This window comes from Phyllopteryx taeniolatus, chromosome 18 (assembly GCF_024500385.1).
Source record: "Phyllopteryx taeniolatus isolate TA_2022b chromosome 18, UOR_Ptae_1.2, whole genome shotgun sequence".
Lineage (NCBI taxonomy): Eukaryota > Metazoa > Chordata > Actinopteri > Syngnathiformes > Syngnathidae > Phyllopteryx > Phyllopteryx taeniolatus.
Genome location: NC_084519.1, coordinates 3,777,475 through 3,801,774, shown reverse-complemented (window position 1 = coordinate 3,801,774; position 24,300 = coordinate 3,777,475). Strand labels below are relative to the sequence as shown.

At 40.0% G+C, this 24,300-nt stretch overlaps 1 protein-coding gene across 1 annotated transcript; it reads right to left on the bottom strand.

The window, feature by feature from the left end:
- Positions 1-2,228: 2,228 nt before the first annotated feature.
- On the bottom strand, positions 2,229-3,209 carry LOC133468458 (trace amine-associated receptor 1-like). Its single transcript, XM_061754391.1, has one exon. The coding sequence runs from the start codon at positions 3,207-3,209 to the stop codon at positions 2,229-2,231; it is 981 nt and encodes a 326-aa protein (XP_061610375.1).
- Positions 3,210-24,300: the final 21,091 nt, after the last annotated feature.

Below are 24,300 nucleotides of genomic sequence, written 5' to 3'. Positions count from 1 at the left end.
TTAGCAACATTCGAATTTACTTTACTGCAGAGGGGAGAGGGGCATGTGCGTCACACTGAAAAAAAATGAAACATTGGATAAACTTAAAAACACTTTAAGTAATCCATCACATCTAATATTTTAGCTAAGACTCATGTAAATAATTCATTTAGTGCAACCTGAAATTTTTAACTTCATGTAAATTAATTTCTTAAGGTGATGTAAACCACTTATTTCAAGTGGTCCTAAATTAGAATAATTTGGCTTTATTACACAATGCAAATAATCCTTTCAGTTGAACCTGAACATTTTTACTTCATGTAAACCATTTTTTTTAATTTTGGAATTGGAATTTTTGTTGTCTCAAATGAAATAAAAAAGCTTTACATTTTAAAGTTTTTTTTTTATAAACCCATTCTTATTCATTTGTTAAATGTTTTTTTTTTTTTTTTGGCCAAATGGCTCCATTTATACTTAAAAACATATTAAGATGAATTGTCTTTAGTCCACTCTCAGCCATAACACAACAATTAAGCACGCACATTTAAGGCCATTCATAACCCGTCTTCTTCATATCTCTCTGATATCCCACTCAGACTCTCAGATCTGCCTCCTCCATCAGCCTCATCGTCCCTCCGGTCCGTCTGTCCACCATGGGGTCCAGAGCCTTCAGCCGTTCTGCTCCTCGGCTTTGGAACTCCCTCCCTCCTTCCCGACATCACAAACATGGACTCCATATCCAATTTTAAAATTCATTCAAAACCCCTCCTTTTTAAACAGGCCTGTTCACTCTGATTGTTGTCACTTTTATTCTGCTGCTCCTGTTGCCCTTAAGTTGGTGGTCTGTGGCAAATTCATTCTTAATTCTTGATTGTATTTGAACGGTGTTTTAATTGTCCTGTACAGTGACCTGCAGTGGCTTGAAAGTTGCCTTGCAAATAAAATTTATGATTATGATGATGATTATTATTGTTGTTATTAAATTTGGTACATTAATGATTAAAATTACGTCCAGTCAAGGACAGAAAAATGTTTAAAAACATAAATGACTTTAACATTACCAGAATGAAAAGGTTAATCTTTTTTTCCTTACCACTGTCAATGTCGCTCCTTCCTTCCCATTCAAGTTTTAAAGAAAGCATGAGCAAATCATACTCAATCAAATCAAATTATTTGATTAAAATGAAATTTTTTTTATTTGTTTCCCACTATAAATTTACATCGAAGTAAAAACATTTAACCATCATTATAGCATTTACTTTTAATGAGGACACTATTATTTGTCAACTATTGGAATTTTAATAAACAAACAAATCAAATCTTTGTTATTCTTTTTTTTTTTTTCAGTTCAGTGTCAAAGCATGAACCCAGCTAATTTTCAGGAATGTCTTACCCAAGATGTTTAGAATTGCTGTGGTCTAACAACAGATCGGATTTGTCCTACGACAAGTGCCTCAAGGGCTTTTACACACTGCAACAGTTTTAGTCAATTCTCCTTAATTTTTGCTCGTTGGTTCATAAACAGGCGGCACGGTGGCCGACTGGTTAGAGCGTCAGCCTCACAGTTCTGAGAACCCGGGTTCAATCCCCGGCCCCGCCTGTGTGGAGTTTGCATGTTCTCCCCGTGCCTGCGTGGGTTTTCTCCGGGCACTCCGGTTTCCTCCCACATCCCAAAAACATGCATTAATTGGAGACTCTAAATTGCCCGTAGGCATGACTGTGAGTACGAATGGTTGTTTGTTTCTATGTGCCCTGCGATTGGCTGGCAACCAGTTCAGGGTGTACCCCGCCTCCTGCCCGATGACAGCTGGGATTGGCTCCAGCATGCCCGCGACCCTAGTGAGGAGAAGCGGCTCAGAAAATGGATGGATGGATGGGTTCATAAACAATTCCCTCATTAGTAGTAGTATAAAGATGAAACATTTCCATATAAAAAAACAACAAAGATCCCCATTCATATGGTGATGCCAACACCACAACACCTTCAGTTCTGTTCAGATGATTATTTACTGTGCATTGATATGTTATTCCTCGATCCTCACGGTGAATTGAAGTTGAATGCAAAAGAAAAAACTATCGCAGAACCAGAAAGGAGTCATTCAGTTGAGAAACGTAACTAACAAGTACAAGACAGTGATTTGTTCAGAAATGTAAGTCCACTGCCTTCATTCTAAATTAAATGTATTGTAATAATGTGTCCAACTCACATTAAACAAGGCAATGTATCTACTACACACATCGACATCAAATCAAAACAATGCTGAATTAGCATAATCACCCTGGAATATTTTTCCTGATATAATCATCCTGAAGGCAGACCTGAACCAGCTGTAAAAGAAAGCATAGATGAATGGATTAAGCATTGAGTTGGACAGTGTGAGCCAGTTAAGCATTTCAATTACTGGAACTGGGACTAAAACATCGATAAAAGGCAGAAATGTTATACAAAGAAAGAAAGGAGTCCAACAGATCAGAAAAACTCCAAGTACACATGCAAGAGTTTTGGTGGCTTTTCTCTCAATCTTACTGACAGTCAGGCCAGGCTTTGTTGAGATGTGAATGCTGTGTGCGTGTCTCAATGCAACAAACAAAATCTTCAGATAGATGCAAAGTATTATGACGACCGGTAAGTAAAAAGATAAAATCGGCCCAATAGTGTTTTCCATGACAACATCAATTAAACACCTTTCTTCACAATCTTCATTCTGTAATCCCGCAATCATGACACCAGTTGCAATCAGAGCAGAAACCCCCCAGTTGATCAATATCATAATCACAACAACACAGTGATTCATTTTAGCCCTGTATGTCAGAGGCTGACACACTGCATAATATCTGTCAATGGAAATGCAGCAGAGGTTCAAAATAGAGCATGTGCTTAGCGATATGTCAAAACTGCCTCGTATTTTGCAGAACAGGTCCTCATGATACATGCATGAGCTCAGAGAGAAGGCCATGCTGAGGGGAAAAACTAGAAGACCCACAAGCACATCAGCCACAGCCAGGGAGAGAATGAGATAGTTGGTCGGGTTTTGGAGCTGTTTGAAGTAAAGGATGGTCATTATTACAAGAAGGTTTCCACAGATTGTGACCACAGACAATAAAGCAAGAAACATATACAAAGAAACACATGTGAACGACGGGCTACTTGTCAGTACGTAAGATAAATTATCTATATGATAACAAGGATGTACGTCATTGATGACATCAGTCGTGTTGACATGAGCCATGTTTCTGCAAAAAAGAAATCAAATAAAATTTAATGTTGTTAAAAAAAATCCAAAACAGCAAAACGAAGTATTCTACCAAGTTAAACAATTCTCACCTGATACTTGGGACACGATACAGCGATCAGCAGCAGCTTCTGACTTCTTTGTATTTTAAAACCTCCTTTGGGCATAATTAAATCTCTAGCTGACCAATTGGCTGCAACAACTAATACATTTTTCATGAGACGCCCACACAACACTAACTGTATGTAATGTATAGACATTTTACGGCCATATTAATTCAAAAGGTTCCATCTACATACAGACTAATGTGAACTCCTAATTACAATCTGATAGTTGAGTGGAGTGTGTGTTATTTAAAATAAAATGTAATCATATTTGAGTTGTGCAAATTGAGTCAGAGTAGTATTGCCTGTCTTGCAAACGTACAGTGAAACATTGGGTTAGGATTGTGTTCCCCTGTAGTCTGAATGATAAAAGATGATTCTTATAAAATGACATACATAATATATTAAATCATAATTATAACAACCTTTTGAAATTCCTAAAGATTTTAGCAAGGATCTTTTTCTGTGTAGCAAGGGCTGTGTGTCATTGCATATCAAGAACACCTTAGTTCCGACATTATATGTGGTGTGAATAGTCAGCGCCCTCGAAAATCGTGATGATGAAGAGCTCAATTGAGTTGAAATGGAAGAGTTGAAGCCATTTAGTGTGGAAACAAATATTTCGACTTCCGTCCATATGCACATATGTAATCCAGATATCTATAGAAAATACAACATTCTTTTGTAGGTTCAAAAGTCCTAAAAGATCCTTATCTGGCCTTTTTTAATTATTTGCGTGATTTTGGAATGCCCTTCTGAGAGCTTGTAACTTGTAGCATTTATGGAATGAAATAATAATTGTGCTTAATTTAGAAGGAAATGATGAGTTGGAAGCGCCGCCTGCGTCACTTTCGGGTTATCCTAATTTTAAATTACAGCGTTATAAATCAAGATATTTTATAGATATGAGGGGCACCACGTCATATTTTTACAAGTTTAACTTGAGGCGAAATGACAACAAACCTTTATAATCAGTCTCTTATTGGAAGGTGGCTACATTTAAGGAACTTCTAGACTTTCTAGAGGTTTCGTTCCGAGCCCAAACACACACATAATCAATGCAAGTGGTGAATTTTATAGAAAATTTAATAATAAAAAGGGGTTTCTACAGGATAAAACACAGACAAACACAAAACAAACAAGGTATCTATGAACATTGACAAAGGAAGGGATTAGTGACGTGAGATGAGCAGAATGGGCATGTAGTGAATGCGTATAGCTGGGGACTCCTGGTCTCGTTAATATAAAACCCAAATATGCACTAATCCGTACTTTTAGTAGACCGCAATGTTGGACTTTGAGGCAGGCGAGTCAGGCTCCCGAGTGTTCAGCTGGCCCGGGCCACACCGGGAACAGGTGGATTCGACGAGAGGAAGAAAAAAAGGGAGGAGAAGCAGGAGGCCAACGAGTTCTCAGGCAGGACGTCTCTCAGGTGACGTTCGGAGCGGGCGCGTTGCGTCCGCCTCCGTTCCCACAGACTGAGTTCAGGCCCCCAAGCAGGGTGGCTTGGAGCGCTTGCAGGAAGCGCTGCAGCCGGGGATCGTCCAATGTGTCCTTGCCACCTCGGGTGAGGTCCTTGCCTGGCCCGGTCGTCGGCGAGTTGGTCGGGGTGACCAAAGGAAGACTTCTCCACCAAGACTCCAAAAACTTCTCAACTGCTCAACTTCTCAGCTCTGGCCCCTTTTATGGCAGGAGCGGGTCAAAACGGGGAGTCGCCCCCCCCCCCCCCCTCCTTTTCTACCACATTCGGGAACACCGAGGGGCTAGACTGCCTTTTGGCGTTATTTTTCCATTCTCTGATTATTTTGTGGTTTAAAACCAGTGGAATAAAAATATTCATTATTGGATTTAAGATAACGAGACCATTTCCTCACCCTGCATTGGTCCACGCTCATCCTCTTTCTTACCTGTAATGAATGTTTCCAATGTTGTGTGGTGTGGAGAACATTACTATTTTCATATGACATTTGTGGTGTGGGGTGAAACATTTCACCTGGTTCAGTTAACAACAGATTTGACGTTAGACATTCAAGTTTGCAGTAATACAGTCACTAGTGGCGTTCATGTAAAGTTCGTAAAATATTAACTCCCAGTTGAGTCACAGACTATCTTATGAACCAATGTCTGTAGTGTCATTCCGTCGGCCGTGGGTGTCGCTGTTGCCTGTTCCAACTCCCAAGTAGCAGCACTCAGCAGGGTGGAGGCGTCTTTGTGGGTACAATCCTTCGACTGGCGGGGAGTTAATTAACTTAGCGTCCGGGGGCGAACTCGGCATGCTTGGTTCTCCGCTTTGAAGTACCAGGCAGACGTGATTCACTTAGTGTCGGCATGGCAAAGCAAATGTCTGTGTCTTGTTGAAGATAGTTTATGGTGTTAAACCGTTTAGAGTCTGCGTGTGACTCTGGAGTTAACGTCTACCTCGGCGGGGAGCGGCGGTAGTGCGAGGCTGGGGTGCCGGGTGGCATCTTTTGTGTGGCATGTCCGCTGCACTCTTTTTTGGTGTTTACTGTACGAGTTTTTGATATTCATTACAAACAAGATTGTAAAAGAACTTGCCAGCAGGAGGTGGCCGACTGGACTTCTTTTTATACAGTAGTAGTAGCATAGTACAGTGATTCCCAATCAGTGTGCCGCGGTACATTTAAGTGGTGTAAGAGCTCGTCAGGTGTCCCGCATGAAATGATCCAATTTCACTTAGTTGCTCCAAAAAATATTCATTTACAAAGAATGTGTCTTTGTTCATCTACATTGTATTTACTGTATGCCAGTGATGTATAGTGACAGGAAGAACAATGAAATTAACCTGTGTATCCCTTTTTTGTTACGATCTTGTTTGGTGGTATGCCATGGCATTTTTCGAATGTCAAATATATGTGTTGGCATGATAAAAGTTGGGGAAGACTGGAGTATGATAATTTGCATTTTATGTGATCATTTTAGACATCCACCTGGGTTTGCATTAAAATGTTCTTGTTAAGAACATTGTTAAGCATTCACCATGCTAGCTTCACTGCACTGGCTTCCTGTAAAATTTTAAATGTAATTTAAAATCATTGGTGGACTCGTGGCTAGCACCTTTGCCTCACAGTCCCTCACTTTTCAACCAAAATCAACCTTAATGAGGACAAGCAGTACAGAGAATGGATAGATGTTTACTCATATAGTTGTTTAGCTGTATAGGCAAAACAGATAAAGACAATAAATCGGAACTGGGCACTTGGAAATCAAGCCATTATGAATTTGGAGCTGGACAGTTGCATTGCTTGTGAAAATTGTTGAATAGACACCATTATTCAGATCGTCAATATATATTAATGTGCCCCCTTAATGGAAATCCATTTTGCACTTTATGTAATCCACCAATCTATTTATTTTCTACGAGTTATGGTTGTAACGTGTAAAAAATTATTTCCATGGTACATTTTAAAAACAAAGCAAGGGGTGGCCTGTAGGATTCTGAATGTTTAGATTCTCGTGTACATTACCTGTGGTTTAACAATGGCAAAAAGTAACTCATTACTTCAATCAAAATCAGACCGCAGCATGCCATTCAGCAGTACCTACAGTATTTTAGTATTTCTTTGTTGTTTTGTACATTGGCATGCAATAATTTTGTGCTTGAAAATGTATCTCAACTGTAATCTTTTTAGCAAAAATCGAATCAAAATTGTCACAAATTAAAATATAATCATGTCTCCAGTTAGATGTGATGAAACAACCCCCAATTAAAGGTGTGAATTACGTGTGGTGTGACTGTAGGTCCCTTGGCTGGCTTTGTTATGAAAACACATGCGCACACACATTTCCAGACACGCACGCACACACACACACACGCACACAGACACGTACACACACACGCACATTTAAACAAAGACAATCACACAAGCTTCTCACTTTTTCAACCTGGGGTCTCATTGTTTTTTGTTTACCTGAACTAATAGAGCAGAACTTACACACAACAACTTAATGATCCAAACAATGACTCACACTTTAGCAAATTTAGAACAAACATCTGCGATCTGTGAGGAGCCCTCCGAACAATCTTGGGAGTCTTTGTTTAGTCGCTCACTATTGGGGTGTTTAGCTGTTATTAACCTGGCATGAAAAACATAACTCTTTTATTGTAAAAGTAAAGTCTTAAACAACACAAATCATTTAAACGTATACCAATATTAATTCTCATCAGTACTTACATTTAACAACACTGATATACAGTACAAGTATGTAGGTCAAAGGGCAATTTGTTTGTTCACCAAACTGCAACTGGCAAAAAAAAGCAGTGGTATAAACTCAAACTAAAGTAAAATTTAATTCATACCTAACATTGTATTAAACACAGATAGAAACCCACCACTCAGCTGCTCAAACGGGCAAGAGTTTCTCTTTTTATATCAGTGATGTTACATGCTAGCTTCATTGAGAAGTAAAAATAAGATAATAAATATATGAAACTAGAGGGATAACAATAATTTAATTGACATGTCAACGTGGCAAACAACTACAAGGGTTTGCACTTGGAAAGTGCTGCATGTTACTGACTTGCTCCCCTCCTGCTCGCAATCTATCCAGACCCGTCAAAAGGGTGGCGTGCTTTCTCCAGGTCGGAGACGAGATCCTGCTCCAAATGGAGGAGTTCAAGTAGGTCTTGTTCACCAGTGAGGGAAGAATGGAACAGGAAATCAACAAGCAGATCGGGGCAGCGTCTGCAGTGATGCGGACTTTGTATCGGTCCGTTGTGATGAAGAAGGAGCTAATCCGAAAGCCGAAGCTCTCAATTTACCGGTCGATCTACGTATCTACCCTCACCTATGGTCATGAGCTGTGGGTTGTGACCGAAAGAACAAGATCCCGGATACAAGCGGTCGAAATGAGTTTCCTCCGCAGCATGTCCGGGCTCTCCCTTAGAGATGGGATGAGAAGCTCCGACATCCGGGAGGGGTTCAGAGTAGAGCCGCTGCTCCTCCACATTGAGGGGAGCCAGATGAGGTGGCTGGGGCATCTGATTAGGATGCCTCCTGGACACCTCCCTGGTGAGGTGTTCCGGGCACGTCCCACCGTGGGGAGACCCCGGGGATGACCCAGGACACGCTGGAGAGACTATGTCTCTCGGCTGTCTTGGGAACATCTCAGGATCCCCCCGGAAGAGTTGGGGGAAGTGGCTGGGAAGAGGGAAGTCTGGGCTTTCCTGGAAAACCTACTGCCCCCGTGGCCGACCTCGGAAAAGCGGAAGAAAATGGATGGATGGATGACGCAGTAATCATCATGTTAAACCAACAGCAAATATGACCCGCTACCAGTACTCATAATTTAAGGTATGATGATCCAGAAAACACTTGAGTGTTCAGCTTATGACGTGTAACACCAGAAGCATCTCTCAAAATGAAAAAGTTTAAGGGTTCAATATGCATTGCCCACACACACACACACACACACACACACACACACACACGCACACAAGTGCACTTTGAACCTACTTTTGAGTAGGGTGTCAAGATAGCGGGAGGGAGCGTCTCTATGCCCTGAACATCGTCATCAACACTGCATACCTCCAATCAGATTAAAATATGTGCGTGAGATCATTTTCTGAAGTAAGCTAAGTCACATGGGCCTTTACTCTGGCCAGCATTCTGCACCATGGTTTGAGGAAAGAGTTTTCGCACATTGCCGTGGAAGCTCCTAAAGTTAGGGCCAGTGAGCAAGCTGTGACAAACGCAGTCTTCGGCCTCTGGGTCCAAAGTAGCCAGTGCTCCAATGAGCTCTTACTATACTGCAGTCTACAAAAGGCACATCAGTCTCTCTGGCATCATTTCAGTATCCAATTTTGCAGAGGCCACATTTTGAGTTTTCAACCACGTGTGTATAATAATAATCAAAATACTCCCAGATTCACTTGGAAAATTATACGGGACTGTTGTGAGCCAACATGACATCAGAATCAGAATCATCTTTATTTGCCTAGTATGTCCAAAAAACACACAAGGAATTTGTCTCCGGTAATCGGAGCCGCTCTAGTATGACAACAGTCAATTGACAGAGAACACTTTTGAGACATAAAGACATTGACTTGGAGGAGGTGCTGGAGCGTGCTCTCGCTGGTCCTTTATTGGTGGTGCTTTATTATTGTACATCTGTGCTCATGACGGACTGTTTATGACTAACATCATGTTCAAATGTATGGGTGTCCATCCTTGGCACCATGACATGCTTAGCCACACTTTGATAATCTACTTTGTGGTTGTGTCCTCATGCTTGGGGCTTCATGTCTTAGGTGAAGAACGCTGTCAACTGATCACCACCTGGTAATGTGTGTCCCGATGGAGGGGGAAGATGCAAGTTTGAAATGGCAGACCCAAACGGTATACTGGAAATGCCTTGCAGAGTCCTGTCAGAAGGAGATTCAACTTCCACATCCGGCAGAACTTCGACAAAGTTCTAAAAAGTCCTGTGAGACATTGGAGGCACTAGGAAAGACCCAGGACACACTGGACACACAAGAGTGTATTGCTTGGCTGGCCTGGAAATGCCTTGGGATCCCATTGGAAGAGCTGGACGAAGTGGCCATGGATAGGCTTGCATTGGCTGCTGCTTCAGTGACCTGAACCTGAATAAGTGGAAAAGGATGAACGGATGGACGGACGGACGAATTTTCCTGAGGTGTGAGGTATACCAAGACTGATTTGGCCAACAATCATAAATGTTAAACCTGTTCAATATTTACGATCACAAATCCTTTAATGTATGATGAACACGGAATCGATCGAGTCACAGACTCTCAGATTGTGATGTTAAACGGAACAATAGGCAATTAGGAAGCAACACAAATGCAGGAACAGCTGAGTATGTTAAGTGTTTGTCAAGTCATTCATCTCAGTATAAATTGAAAGAAGAGTTTACATCCGCACTCTGTTTGCACATTAGTAATTGTGTTCTCCAGCAATTAAATAATTTTCATACATGTGAGAGTGGACGGTGGGGTTCGGTTGCTGTGTGGGGGGGAGTTGGTGGCACATTTTACCGCTCAGAAAAACCTTACATCAAGCCTTTAAAAACAGGTTCGCCACTATGGCCGCACGCATGTGTGCACACAAACACATTTACAACATTAAGCATTATATAATTATTCCAAGGCGAGCATTGTATGACTTAAACACATGGCTTAGCTTTAGAAGAGTTGAGGTGGCGTGTGGGCATTTTTATATATGCGAGAGCGGTGTCCTTACACTCGCTTGTGCATTTTTGGGTCACGTCCCTCAAACGCCAGCTAAAACAACGGGGCCTTTTATTTTGTGGAGCATTGTTCACCTGTGGCCTGAAAACGCTTTTCTCAAAGTGGAGAATGAATTCTCGCACATCGTGGAGGCGCCAACTGTTAGGCTAAGTTTGAAAGCAGTCAGCTCACTTAACACTTGGCATGGTCACAGATGCATATACACTACTTTGACAGGAAGTGATATGCATTTTTTTTTAATTTGGTTTTCAATCTCCTTTATCTTCATCTTACTGTTAATGGCTGAAATGAATTGATTTACACTTTGATTAAATAATAAAGTTTGACACAAAAAGGCTACATTGCAGGAGGCGGTGGCAGGGGTGCACAGTAACTAATTTGGGGGGTGTTCCCTGTGCATGCCCCCTCCATGATGCTGACACTGCCCCTACGTTAGAGGTGTGTGCCATTATGTCAATGTTATGTAAATTTTGACATATTGACAGTTATGTACATTTGTAGAGACCCTGACAAAGGTCAAGGTTGAACCCGAGCTATCATTTCAAACATGGATTAAGTTTGGCTTGCATCTGTATCTTGAGACTTCAAAAAACTGTAAAGTGTAGAACAGACATTAGGTGGAGTAATGTCAATACCCCAAAAGTTTGGGCCCTGCTTAAGTGCACTTTGTCAGTGTTTGAGAAGTAAATTCACATCACTCCATCAACAGGTCCCAGATCCCATTCCTGGTTCTTACAAACTGCAGCTAACAGCCCCCCCCCCCCCCCCCCCCAAACATCTCTGACACAAAGATTTAGAATTTTAAAAAATAATGAATAAATGTCGCACACAGCAATATAAAGGTGTAAACAACAGTGTAAACAATCTTTTGTAAGAAAAACTGCATGCTTATATGAAAGGACTTTGGAGCTGGAGTTATGAAGTCCAATAAAATATAAAACTGGCAATTAGTTGTTGGAGACATACTAGTCTGCTTCCTGGCTACTGTCCAGGTGCTCCTGAGCAAAGCCACCCAGCACTAGAAGCGCAACACTGCTTGAGCGCCCCTTTCACTCACACATCTCTCCTCGCATGCCTGCATGTGTTTGGTGTGCAACCCAAAAATATATATCATGAATGGGAATAGGGAAATATGAATTTTCCCTTGAGAGATACTAATGAGTTTGATAAATGTATTTTATTTTAATGAGGAAATGCTACATGAAAGGGAGGAACCGAGAGTCTCCCTAATTGTTTTGTGGCCTATGAGTGGCCTTAAAGGCAATAAACAAGGAAGCTCTAAACACAAATTTGAATAGTGATGTCATGAGCACCAAATGACTGTAATTATTCTTTATATCTCTGTTGAGCAACTGAACCTGTCAGACTGGTGTGTCTCAAACTCTTGTTCCAGGAAATGCAGTTGATGGATGGCCACTTCACGCACACGTTTCTTCGGGCATTCAGTCAAATAAGTTGGTTTTATCAATTATAAGCAGACAAAAGGTAAATAAACACTTTTTTTCTTTCTTTTTTTATGCTAACACATGGGTAGCAATGTCCCTGTCTATTACTGTCTTGTCTCTTCCTGTCCCGTCTTATTTGGTATCTGTTACGTTCCTTACTCACAGGGGTAGCACTACCTTCCACATTATATACTGTAGATACTGTAGAACTCAACTCCTATGTAAGGTTAACGTAATCTAAATACCGTTTTATTCTGCTGTTATTCTGTTTTTTTCCCTCTGTTCTCTTTTCTCTCTGTCTGTCTTCTCTCAAACCTTGTTCTGTCTGACAGCATTCCCAATTCTTTACTGCTCCATTCGAACATTTCCTTGAAAATTTGCATAAACAACAAAATACATTTTCTGCTCAACTCACGCTACAAATGCAAATTAACAACCAATTTCTCAGAGGACAGCAGAGTGAAATAGTGCTTAGCATGTCTGCCTCACAGTTCTGAGGCTTGGGGTTTGAATCTCGACACCGGCCATCATGTGCTTGGGTTTTCTCCAGGTACTCAGATTTTCTCCTACATTGAAAAAAAAAATTGCTGGTTGCTTGCAGACTAAATTGTCCATAAATTGTGCATGTAAACAGATCTGGAAGCTGATCTATTAACAAGGTGCAACCAGGGTTGCGTCTACCAGCTCTTGGGGGAGCAGCAAAAGCAAATAAATTCAGCACGCACAATGGGATTCATCAAACCTGAGACAAATTGCCGTGGCTGATTTTGGATCTTTAAGAAGCATGCCTAAAAGGCAGGTGCAAATCAGCATGCAAAGCAGTGGAAAATAAGAGGCAGCAGGGAGAACTTTCACATTCATGTAAACATTTTTGAAATGCCAACAAAAACGATTGCAACCTATCGTCTATTCAATCATTCAATTTTGGATCCGAATGATCTAAGGGCTGACATTGCGGAAGTCACAACAAGGAGTCATGCCATGTCAGTGATGACAAAATTCCTTTCAACGCTGCATTTCCGTGCATCTGGGTACAATTGGTACTAGCATTTCCCAAAGACATTTCCCAGGTGACGGATGATAAAAATAATAAATGTGATTGAGATACAGGTTGGTAAACGTTTCAAGTAAACGCGTGATGGACTCCCAACTGCTCCTTGTAGCTGGAATGCAAGACATCTGTAACCAAAAACCACACACAGTCCACACTGATGCGGGCTACACACACACTGAATTTAAGCATTTTCCCTCGCTTACGGTCTGAGTCAGCCAATCGAATGTCTCTTAAAGATTATCTGGAGCAATTTGTCCGAAGTTCACGTTACGCAGGATGGCACATACCCGTCGCATGTTTTTTTTTTGCGGTTCCTGTCTTCCTCAAAATATTTAGAGCGAGTGATTTATTGTCTTTACCTCAATAATGTTTGTTTGCCTCTTCTAATAACACTACCAATTCCATCATTTCAAAAAACTTAAAACACTTAAAACTGCTCTTATTTGAATTACAGTAAATCATTATTAATTAGGATTACATTTTATGTACTGCTAAACTGCATTTTACTAAATTATGATTTGAATTTCTCTCTACAGTGGGGATGATATTACCAAAGGCAGTCAGATTCATCATTCTCCCCCTTCTGGCTGTGTATTTCTTTTGGGAGAATACGTGCTACACTCAGCCGACAGAATTGGTTTTACAAGTAAGAATTTACAGCAATGTAACAAACAAATTAGGAATTATATTCTTAAATCACAAATGCGCTATGTTCATCAGAATCAGAATCATCTTTATTTCGCCAAGTATGTCAAAAACACAGAAGGAATTTGTCTCCGGTAGTTGGAGCCGCTCTAGTACGACAACAGACACTCAGTTGACAGAGAACACTTTTGAGACATAAAGACATTGAGAAAAACAGTCACTGAGCAATAAAAGGTTGCTAGTAATCTGGTAATGCCGTTAGCATTAAAAACAATTGACAATTGTGCAAAAAGATGCAGAGTTCTCGAGCAATGAGAGCAGTTTGAATGACTAATCTCGCAATAATCCGCTGCAATGACCATTATGCAAAGGGCGCAGAGACTCCAAGAAATGTATGCAGTTTAAAGTGACGAGTAGCGCGATAATCTGGGACAATGTCGATTGTGCGAATGTTGCAGATACTACTCAGTCGATTTTGCAAATCGTGCAGATGCTACTCAGGCACACGAGTGGCCAGTATTGGTCAACAACAGATATGCAAATAGTCCAGCGTGGCGAGACTACTACAGTGAGTGCACGAGTAATGTATAATTGGCCCCACAGAAATGTGACAACAAACTCAAGACAAAAAAATAAAAAATAAAATTGGCAGCATGGAATGAGGATTTCATAGTGATGTAGAACCAAACCCCCCAAATCGTTCACTTTTCTTTTTCACTATTTTGGTGAATAGCAAAGAATTAGCCATGCGTTCATTGAAAATGTGACTACAAATGTAATATTTGTTGAATATTAGATACAAACTGTATTTTTTGGACAAATGTTTATGAATAGCTCATGAAAGTCTTGTGGCCTATTGGTTCGTATTCTTTTCTACAATGGTTACTATTTCAAGTTCAAAACAACTTCAAATTGGTAATTTATGTGAAGAAAGCATGTTTTCATTTTTTCCAGGATGTGACACATAGAAAACTGTCCCATAATCATGTCAGAGAGCAAAGAAATGGTGAGGCACATTTTAGTGAACTTGGTGTGGTAGTAGACCATTGATCAATTAATGTGGTGAAGAAAGCATGTACTGAAACTGAATGTTTTTTTGTTTTTTTTAATTGTGACTGACTTCACTCCACAGCTATAGGACGTTGTTGTGCAACAAATTGGTCTACAATATCAGTGGACATTGTCCTCTCATTGGACACTCTAACAGTGGACATTGAGCCAACAGAGTTCATTAATCTACTGAGGGATGTTGTGGAAAATTTCATTTTTCCGTTCAACCTAACAGATGATTTAATGCTGGCATGCTTAAATTTGACCACAGGTGAGAGTTTTGGTCATACTTTAGTTAATTTTAAGGTTTTAGTTAATTTATTAGTGAATGCTGTCACGTTCGTTTTTCAGCCTGCTATCCTAACTCTACTGGAGGACATCAGTGTCATTGTGAGGAGTCGTTCTTATGGTCAAGGGACATTTGTAACTCTCATGGTGCATGCAGCAATACCAACACACAAACCTGCAACTGCATTAACGGAATTCCATCTGGACATTTCTGTGAACCAAGTAAGTGCAGCTCATAGTACAAACCCCAATTCCAATGAAGCTGGGATGTTATGTAAAATGTAATTAAAACAGAATACAATGATTTGGAAATCCTTTTCAACTTATATTCAATTGAATACACTACAAAGACAAGATATTAAATATTCAAACTGATAAATGTTATTGTTCTCTTTTTTTTTTTTTTTTTGCAAATATTCTCTCCTTTTGAATTCGATGCCTGCAACATGTGCCAAAATAGCTGGGACATGGGCAACAAACATTCATTACATTCATAACAAATATTCATTCTAATTTGGATGTCTGCCAAACGAGAGGCGCAGCAAAAGACGGGGAAAGTTGAGGAATGCTCGAAAAAACATCTGTTTGGAACATGGTCAAAAAGTTAATTGGAAACAGGTGAGTGTCATGATTGGGTATAAAAAGAGAATACTCCTAAGGCTCAGTTCACAAACCACCTTTTTAACAACTGCGTGAGCAAATAGTCCAACAGTATAAAGAACGACGTTTCACAACATACACTTGCAAGGAATTTAGGCATTTCATCATTTACGGTCCATAATATCATCCAAAGTTTCAGGGAGTCGGGAGAAATCTCTGCACAGAAACAGCCAGGCCAAAAACCAATTGAATTCCTGTGACCTTTGATCCCTCAGGCGGCACTGCATTTAACACCGGCATCATTGTGTAAAGGATATTGCCACATGGGCTCAGCAACACTTCAGCAAACCATTGGCAGTTAACACAGTTCGTCACTATATCTCCAAATGCAAGTTAAAAGCGAAAGCCATATATTAACAACGCCCGGAAACGCCGACAACGTCTCCGGGCCTGAGCTTATCTGAGATGGACTGGCGCAAAGTGGAAAAGTGTGCTGTGCTCAGACAAGTCCACATTTCAGATTGTTTTTGGAAATCATGGACGTCGTGCCCTCCGACCAAAGAGTGCGGGTACTAGACTGGCCTGCCACCAGTCCAGCCCTGTCTCCTATTGAAAATGTGTGGCGCATTATGAAGCGCAAAATACAACAACGGCTACCCCGGACTGTTGAGCAACTCAAGTTGTACATCAAGTAAGAATGGGATAAAATTCCACCTACAAAGCTTCAACAATTAGTCCTCAGTTCTTCAATGCTTATTGAGCGCTGTTAAAATGAAAGATGATGTAACATGTGAATGTGTTGCATGCATCAAATTCAAAATGAGTAAATAATTGCAAAAAAACAAAGTTTACCAGTTGGAAGATTAAATATTTTGTCTTTGAGATGTTCAATTGAATATAGGTAGGTTTCAAAGGATTTGCAATATTTTATTTATGTTTAACACAACGTCCCAACTTCATTGGAATTGGGGTTGTATTCTGTTTTTATTTGTTTTACACAATATCCCAACTTCATTGGAATCAGAGTTTGTAAAATGTGTCATTAGCAGATACAAAAGTCATGTGAAAAAGACAGAACAGCCTCATTCGCGTAAGGTTTTAAACATCAAGATTTATAAAAACATAGGTGCTTCAAAAGATGCTCGATTAACAATATCACAAGACATTATATTGTGTTATTAGCTAAACCCCCATTCTTATTATAAGGGAAATCAGTGGTTAAATGGGTTTTCGCAACTTAAAGAAAAACAAAACAAAACAAAACATTTTGTCATATTTATTTGACAGTACTACATGATAAATATGATCTGTGAAAAAAAAAAACATTTAGTTTTGAAAAACCTGTCACACCCAAGGAAAAATAACCAATCAGACACAAGGTGTCAATCATTTGTTGCGCCCCGGTGGGCACACTCATCGCAAGCGCACCCAGGCAATGTATTAATCATTTACTACTGTCAGCTCATAATGACAGTTTTAAGAAATATGACAAAAAGTGTTTTATTTGAAAATCGCAAACTATCCCTTTAAGTGGCAGAGTGAGTTTGTGTACTTTAGTAGAACACTAAACTGTTAATTAACACCATCGTTCATGTCGGTGTATTTTACCAGCTGTAGTCCACCCCGTGAGCTAACATCAAAACTAAATAAAGTACTTGATTAGCCAGCCTAAACATTTCAAAGAAAGCAAAAAGTTTCATGGAGGGCCCCAATAAAAAGCCTCAAATCACTGCATTTGTTTGAAAAATTCCAAATATAATCCTGCAAAAAATAGTAATGGAGCTGGGCCCACGATTCTAATGAGGAAACTCGTATCAAATAATGGATGCCTGCATAATCGAGGCTTCAACGTCATCTGTAGCTCGCTGGATAACAAAGCTCTATTATTGAAGAAACGTAGACTCGGGTTTGAACGTAGTGATTTTTGTAGTCGACTATAATGTTTTGAAAGTCGAGTTGAAGTCGACAAAGTGACGACGTCATTGATATTTTTTCAGACCAGTAATCTTTTTTTGTGCCACGGACCGGTTTCGCGTGAAGAGATATTTCAACAGAAAGGCAAAGAAACAAATATCCATCCATCCATCCATTTTCTGTGCCGCTTCTCCTCACTAGGGTCGCGGGCGTGCTGGAGCCTATCCCAGCTGTCATCGGGCAGGAGGCGGGGTACAGCCTGAACTGGTTGCCAGCCAATCGCAGGGCACATAGAAACAAACAACCATTCGCACTCACAGTCATGCCTACGGGCAATTTAGAGTCTCCAATTAACGCATGTTTTTGGGATGTGGGAGGAAACCGGAGTGCCCGGAGAAAACCCACGCAGGCACGGGGGGAACATGCAAACTCCACACAGGCGGGGCCGGGGATTGAACCCCGCACCTCAGAACTGTGAGGCTGACGCTCTAACCAGTCGTGTACCGTGCCGCTCAAGAAACAAATAATTAAAAATAATTGGCGTTGTTGTAATTAGTGGGAGTCTTGCGCAGGTTCCCTTCAACAAACCGAAACTTAAACTATGGGGAAATACAGTAAATATAACAGCCCTGAACTTGTTACGTGTACCAGAGACAATCTAGGCAATTGGCAATGACTGTCTTTCCTTGGACCGCATTAAATGTCTCAGAATCAGTTCTTTGTCTTCTCAGCTTTACCAATGTAGTCAGCTGCCAAAAATGACGTGCAGACACATTTGTTGTACTGGTGGTGATCGATAATTGTTTCTCTCCTTCATGTTCATGTGTTTTTTCTTACAAACATTTCCAAGCGTTTGTCTTTTAGTGTAGTGGGCTTGGTTTCAATGTGCCAACGCAGTTTTGAGGGGGTTCGATGGCTTCATTAACCAGCCAATCACCGCATTCAGTATTAGACAGAACAGATGTGAAGCTTCCAAATCACTTGTTGCAATGAATCAGTAACCTCAGCAGGACTCTTGGTAGTTTCTTTTAGACGCTGCTTTCTTTTTGTTACGGTTGTGGTTTTCCCGGTACCGGTTGGTGGGTTGGGGACTCCTGCTTTGGCGGCTCACAGTCTGCCTCCCGTTGCGGCCAAAAAGAGAGGAATAAAATGATAACTAGTTATCAAAGAAATGCTTGTCTGCTTCCTGACTACCATTGCAGTGCCAAGGAATTAAGATTTGAAAAATCCTTATGTGTGTACTGTAGTACAAGACCTTATTTCCAAGTCCGTTTGTGATCATTATCCAATCTTTGACTTCTCCTCCTGTTTCTGATTGCTTATAAATATCCAGTAGATTTCTCCCCCCCCCCAAAAAAAAAATAATGATCAAACCCTCTTTGACAACGAATGATACAACTAAAGATACAAAAAAACAAAACTGAGAAATCCTCATATTTGGAGCTAATAACGAGGCCACTTTTGCTTATCAATTTATTGGCTGCAAACACTCAAATATCACATGCTCTGTAGTAAATGTTGAAGACATTTTTGACAAAATCAGACAATGAGCTCACTCATTTCAGATAACATTTAATGGAAATGACATAGTATGCTACTAGTGCATGCTAGTTTCAACCACTATCCACTTGTTCAGAATTCACCTGCCATGTTGAAATATTCACTGGAAGTGGTCCTCAGTGTCACATTACCTTTGTACTTTCCTTTGGCTGCCAATTAAAAATAATGATTCAACGTTTCGAACACAACCGCATTGAATGCCATGTCTGCATTGCAAAGGAGAATCTGTTCTCGATTGCATTACCTGGATAAAGATTACATAACTACAAATAACCTACCAGCGACTTCGTTTCTTAAATCCCTCACCTTTTTTGTGTCATTAAAAACATATTAAAGAAAAAAAGCCAAATCCAAATTTTATTTGTCTAAAAATGTAAAGAATCCACAGAAATTTGGGAAAGTTATTAAGTCACTTTTAGTGATTAAACGCACTACATTTTAGGTGACTCTACTATTGTACATAATAAGATTGAGGTTTTGAACTGTTTGAATAAGCATTTTATGAAATCTATCTGGTGACCCTTTTAATCTTGTACCTTTTTTCTGTGCAGGAAGTTCAGAAAACCCTCAAAACATTAGATCATAGAAATCCTTCTTGTCCCGATTTGATTGTTCCTTACTTTTTAAAATTGACAGCGGACTTCGTGGCAGCGCCTATTACAATCATTTTGAACCTCATATTCGAAAAAAAAATTATATACCTTCTCTATGGAAATCAGCTTTTGTCCTCTCATTATTAAAAAGGGGTGACCCTGCAATCTTGAGAAATTATAGACCAGGGGTCATCAACGTGGTGCCCGTGGGCACCAGATAGCACCCAAGGACCACAGCCTATGGGCCTTTTGTGAAAATAGCTCACCAGTGATGTGACTCTTGGATTTCGTTGGAATGTTGCAGAAATGATCATTTGAAAATGTAAACACTTGCAGAGATTTATGGAAATAAAGTGTCATCTACTAATATGCATCTGATTCCCATCTTGTTAAATCATTGTTGATAATTATTGTGATCAATCTTTAACATGATCAGTCTTTTCACATAGATACTTTTATTGGTAATTATTATTACTAAAAAAAAAAAAAACCTTCTGCGACAATTAAAAGTAATTTGAGCATTTTTAACATTTTTATTTCAGAAGTGTGTATCCAATCGGCTGCCCTTCACATTAATCAGTACCCATAAAGTAGCTCGCAGTTTCCAAAACGTTGGTGACCCCTGTTATAGACTAATATGCAACCTCTCTATTTTGGCCAAAATTGTTAAAGTTCTTGTTAGAGAGCAAGTAAAGGAGTTGTTCTACTCAAATGACATTCGATTTGGGTATCACTGGCTTCAGGGAAAAAACATGGTACGTATTGTCACAGCAGTAATGAAAGTGGTAAATGACATTACTGTCACACTTGACAAAAACAATGTGCATCTCTTTTTATTGATTTGTCAAAAGCGTTTGACACCTTTTGACCACGATATCTTCAAAAATCACTCTGGATTCTCAGAGCACACTGTTTCTTGGTTTTCAAATGACCTCAGCACGGGGTGCATCACATATTTTACGTTTTCCATTTGTAAGTGTCCACTAGGGGGATCCACAGGATTCTGTATCGGGCTCCCTCTTATGTGTCATTTACAGTAGATCAATGACTTAGGTCTACCAATAAATGTGTCTGATGTAAATTTGTATTTCTGAGGACGACACTGCTTATTTAGTGCTTTGAATCAACTCTTATTCAGGCTGTTGAATATTTGGGGGAAGCTTTTGTAGCTTTCCAGCTCATTATTCTCTTGCAACCCGTTCCCAAAGCTGATAAAACAAATGTTATGTTGTTTTCTAACTGTAAAAAACTGCCTCATTGCCACAGTGTCCACTCTTGAAAGCAATGGAATAGAGGTGGCCTATATGTACAAACACTAAGGTGTCTTAATTGATGACTCACTCACTTTCAAACCTCATAGAGAAAATCTTGTGAAGAGGTTAAAGCAAAAATTGGGTTTTTACTTGCGAACTAAGTTGTGTTTTTCTTTGAATGTAAACATAATAAAAGTGCCTTGTTGCTGCATCATTTTCATTATGGATTATGGAGATCTTTCAAATATGAATTCTGCTGTTCCCTGTCTTTGAATGATTGATACTGTTTTTGACACTTCTTTGAGGTAAATTATTAACTGTAAACCACTCGAAGGGCCAGTAATTTTAAATACAGTTTTATTTAGGAGGCAATATTGGGACTACTGCCTTTATACATCTGTTCCGGAATTACCCAGAGAAAGACTGAATACTATTCTCTTCGGTCACCAGATTATTTGTTGCATTCAGTCTCTTATGCTCGTACAGAGTTGTGTAAAGGGGCTCTTGTTTATTCTGCTCCTGATGCAGGTAATAAACTACAGAAAGTCTGGAAATTAAATGTAATTCCTTGGAACAGTTTTAAATCCAAACAAAGTTTTTGAGATCAATGGCACATTATTCACCTGTATTTAAATATGAAACTATATTTTGTGTTTGCTGCTGCCTCCTGACGAGTATTCCCTTGTTTAAGAGGTTCATAATTTCAACGTGACGTCTCCTGGTTAAGTAAATGTTAAACAAATCTTTAAAATAAATCTAAAGGTGATAGGGCCTCTGCCATTGTGACCCCAGCCTCCTAAAACTGTCTTAACCGATTGATGTAATTTGCAGCATTTCTAGACCATATAAAAAACAAAACAAAAAAAACACTTCCTTCCCCAACAAGCTAACCACCATGCTGCCCATAGAATTAATTTACATATTGCTCCATTGGTAACTTTTTGTGTTACACAGGTATCGCACATCAACCACCAACAACGGAAGGTATTGGTTTTACTTTACTCCTCTAAATAAAACAAAATAACTTGGGCGAAAAAGAAATGTCAGACATACAATGAAATGGCAATGAGAAACACTTCTAATCGAAGTTAACTACTGTTCTTATGTCCCATGCGCTCCTTCTCTGCATCAGTTGAAGTTGTCATCACAGTGGACACTCCAAATGACTATGAGTCTTCACAGTTCATGTCTTCGGTACAAATACGACTGGTCGTTCTAAATTCATGTTTTTAAAGAGGTTATTAATAAACATCGTGAGACCTATATTCCAGCCTGCTATCTAAAATCTATTGGAGGACATTGGTGGCAGTGTGAAGCTTCCTTTGGTTGGTCATGTGACATCTTTGACATTTATGGTATATGCAGCAATGCCAGTGCATTAATCTGTGACTGCGTACATGGACTCCCTCCATTTGGACAATTCTGTAAACACATTTCAAGTAAGTGCCACTCCTCACATCACCACGGGGACAAGGTGGAATGCCTTTTTTTTTTTTTTCCTGAGGAGTGCGATAAGCCTAACGTTGGAGCCAACCCATTGGTCCTCCTTAATGGGGTGGTGGGGGCAAAACCCTAGTGTGTCAAATTTGAAGATTTTTGAATCAACTCTGAATATCCTACGCAATGTTGAACAGGTGTCTACGATGACATTTCCAGAACTTTCAAAGATTTGTGGTATTCAGGGAGCTGGAATTGATGGCAGTTGCCATATATTGTGTATCTGGTTGTCTTTTATTCAAATGACAGTTGCTATAAAGTTTTTTTTTTTAGGGTTTGAAACATTTGATAACCTTTGACTGACTGGTGAACAGCCCAGAATTTACCAGACCTCTCCCTTAAAGCCATCTGAGATTGGCTCTAGCTCACCCACAACCCTAATGAAGACAAGTTCAATCGAAAGTTAGATGGATGGAAAGAATTTGATGAGGGCATTTTTTTCCCACTTTAGAGAGCAATACTAAAAGATTTTTTCCAATTTTTCTCTTCAGATATCGAAGAATCACCACAACTAGCACAACTAAAAGAAGGTACTGTATAACAATGTTTGATAACTGTAACATGACGATGTAAGACATTCTTTGAAGGCAGTTTTAAGGACTATCATTGTATTAATGTCATAGAAGCTGAAGAAATTAAAATAGCAATCAAGTAAATGGAAGCAAAATATTCTTTACTTTTGTGTTAACATTTTCAAGTGATTCAACAATATTAGGTGTGTTCATTCAGTCTTGACAGGTTTGGTTAAATCTTATAATTTCAATTCAGCATCTTAGGTACTTGGAAATACTTTTCTTCATTTAAAGCAGAAGATTAGATAATTTGGTCTTAAAGTCATAAAGACTGCATTTTGTGTACCATGTCAGCAAACTTACTTTACAAATAGCAAAAGTACCATGAGGTGTAAAACTTCATCATGAGATGAAGTGCAGACAAATAGCTAATCAAGTCATGATGGCTGCATTTGGAGTAAAGTATTTTTTCCTGTCTCCTGTGGTGCTCGTCTCCTTCAGTGGACGTTGTCCTCACGGTGGACACTCCAGCCGACACTGAGCCATCAGACATCATTAATCTACTGAGGGATGCTGTGGATAACGTCTCTTTGCCATTTGAGATAGCAGATAATTTAAGACTGACAAGCTGGAATTTGACCACAGGTGAGATTTTCTTAGTTCATCAGTCTCCTCCACAAATGATAGAGGCCATTGTCATTGTATGTTTTTAAATAGGTTACTATTAATATTGTGGCACCAATATCTTTATAGGCTGCTATCTAAAGTCTACCGGAGGACATGAGTGTCATTGTGAAGATTCCTTTGCTTGGTCATGTGACATCTGTGACACCTATGGTGCATGCAGCAATGCCAGTACATTCACCTGTGACTGCATTAATGGCATCCCTCCGTTTGGACAGTTCTGTAAACCAATCTCAAGTAAGTGCAGCTCTTATGAAACTGTTCAAACAACAGTCTATAAAAGTCAAGCATAGCTGGTGTCCATCAATCCATTGTCTTCTAATCATCGGGGTTGTGGGCGCAGCAGTCTAAATTGGGATGCCAAGACTTCCTTGTCTCCAGCCACCTCCTCCAGCTCCACTTAGTTGTTCCCAGGCCAGCTCTGACACGTTGTCCCTCCAGCATATTCTAGGTGTGCCCCAGGGTCACCTCCCAGTGGGACATAACTGGACCACTTCGTCGTGATCTGTCAGGGAGGAATCTTACCGAAGTGCCAGAGCCAGCTCATCTGGCTCATCACAATGCGGAGAATCAGTGGCTCTGACTCATTCCTGGATGACAGAGCTTCTCTTGCCATAGATGAGAGTAGGCAAAGCCACACGACGGAAGAAGCTTCTTTTGG

What these genes read in the sequence shown, in the direction of transcription:
- LOC133468458 (XM_061754391.1), bottom strand. Translation starts at nt 3,209, where the DNA reads ATGGCTCATGTCAACACGACTGATGTCATCAATGACGTACATCCTTGT.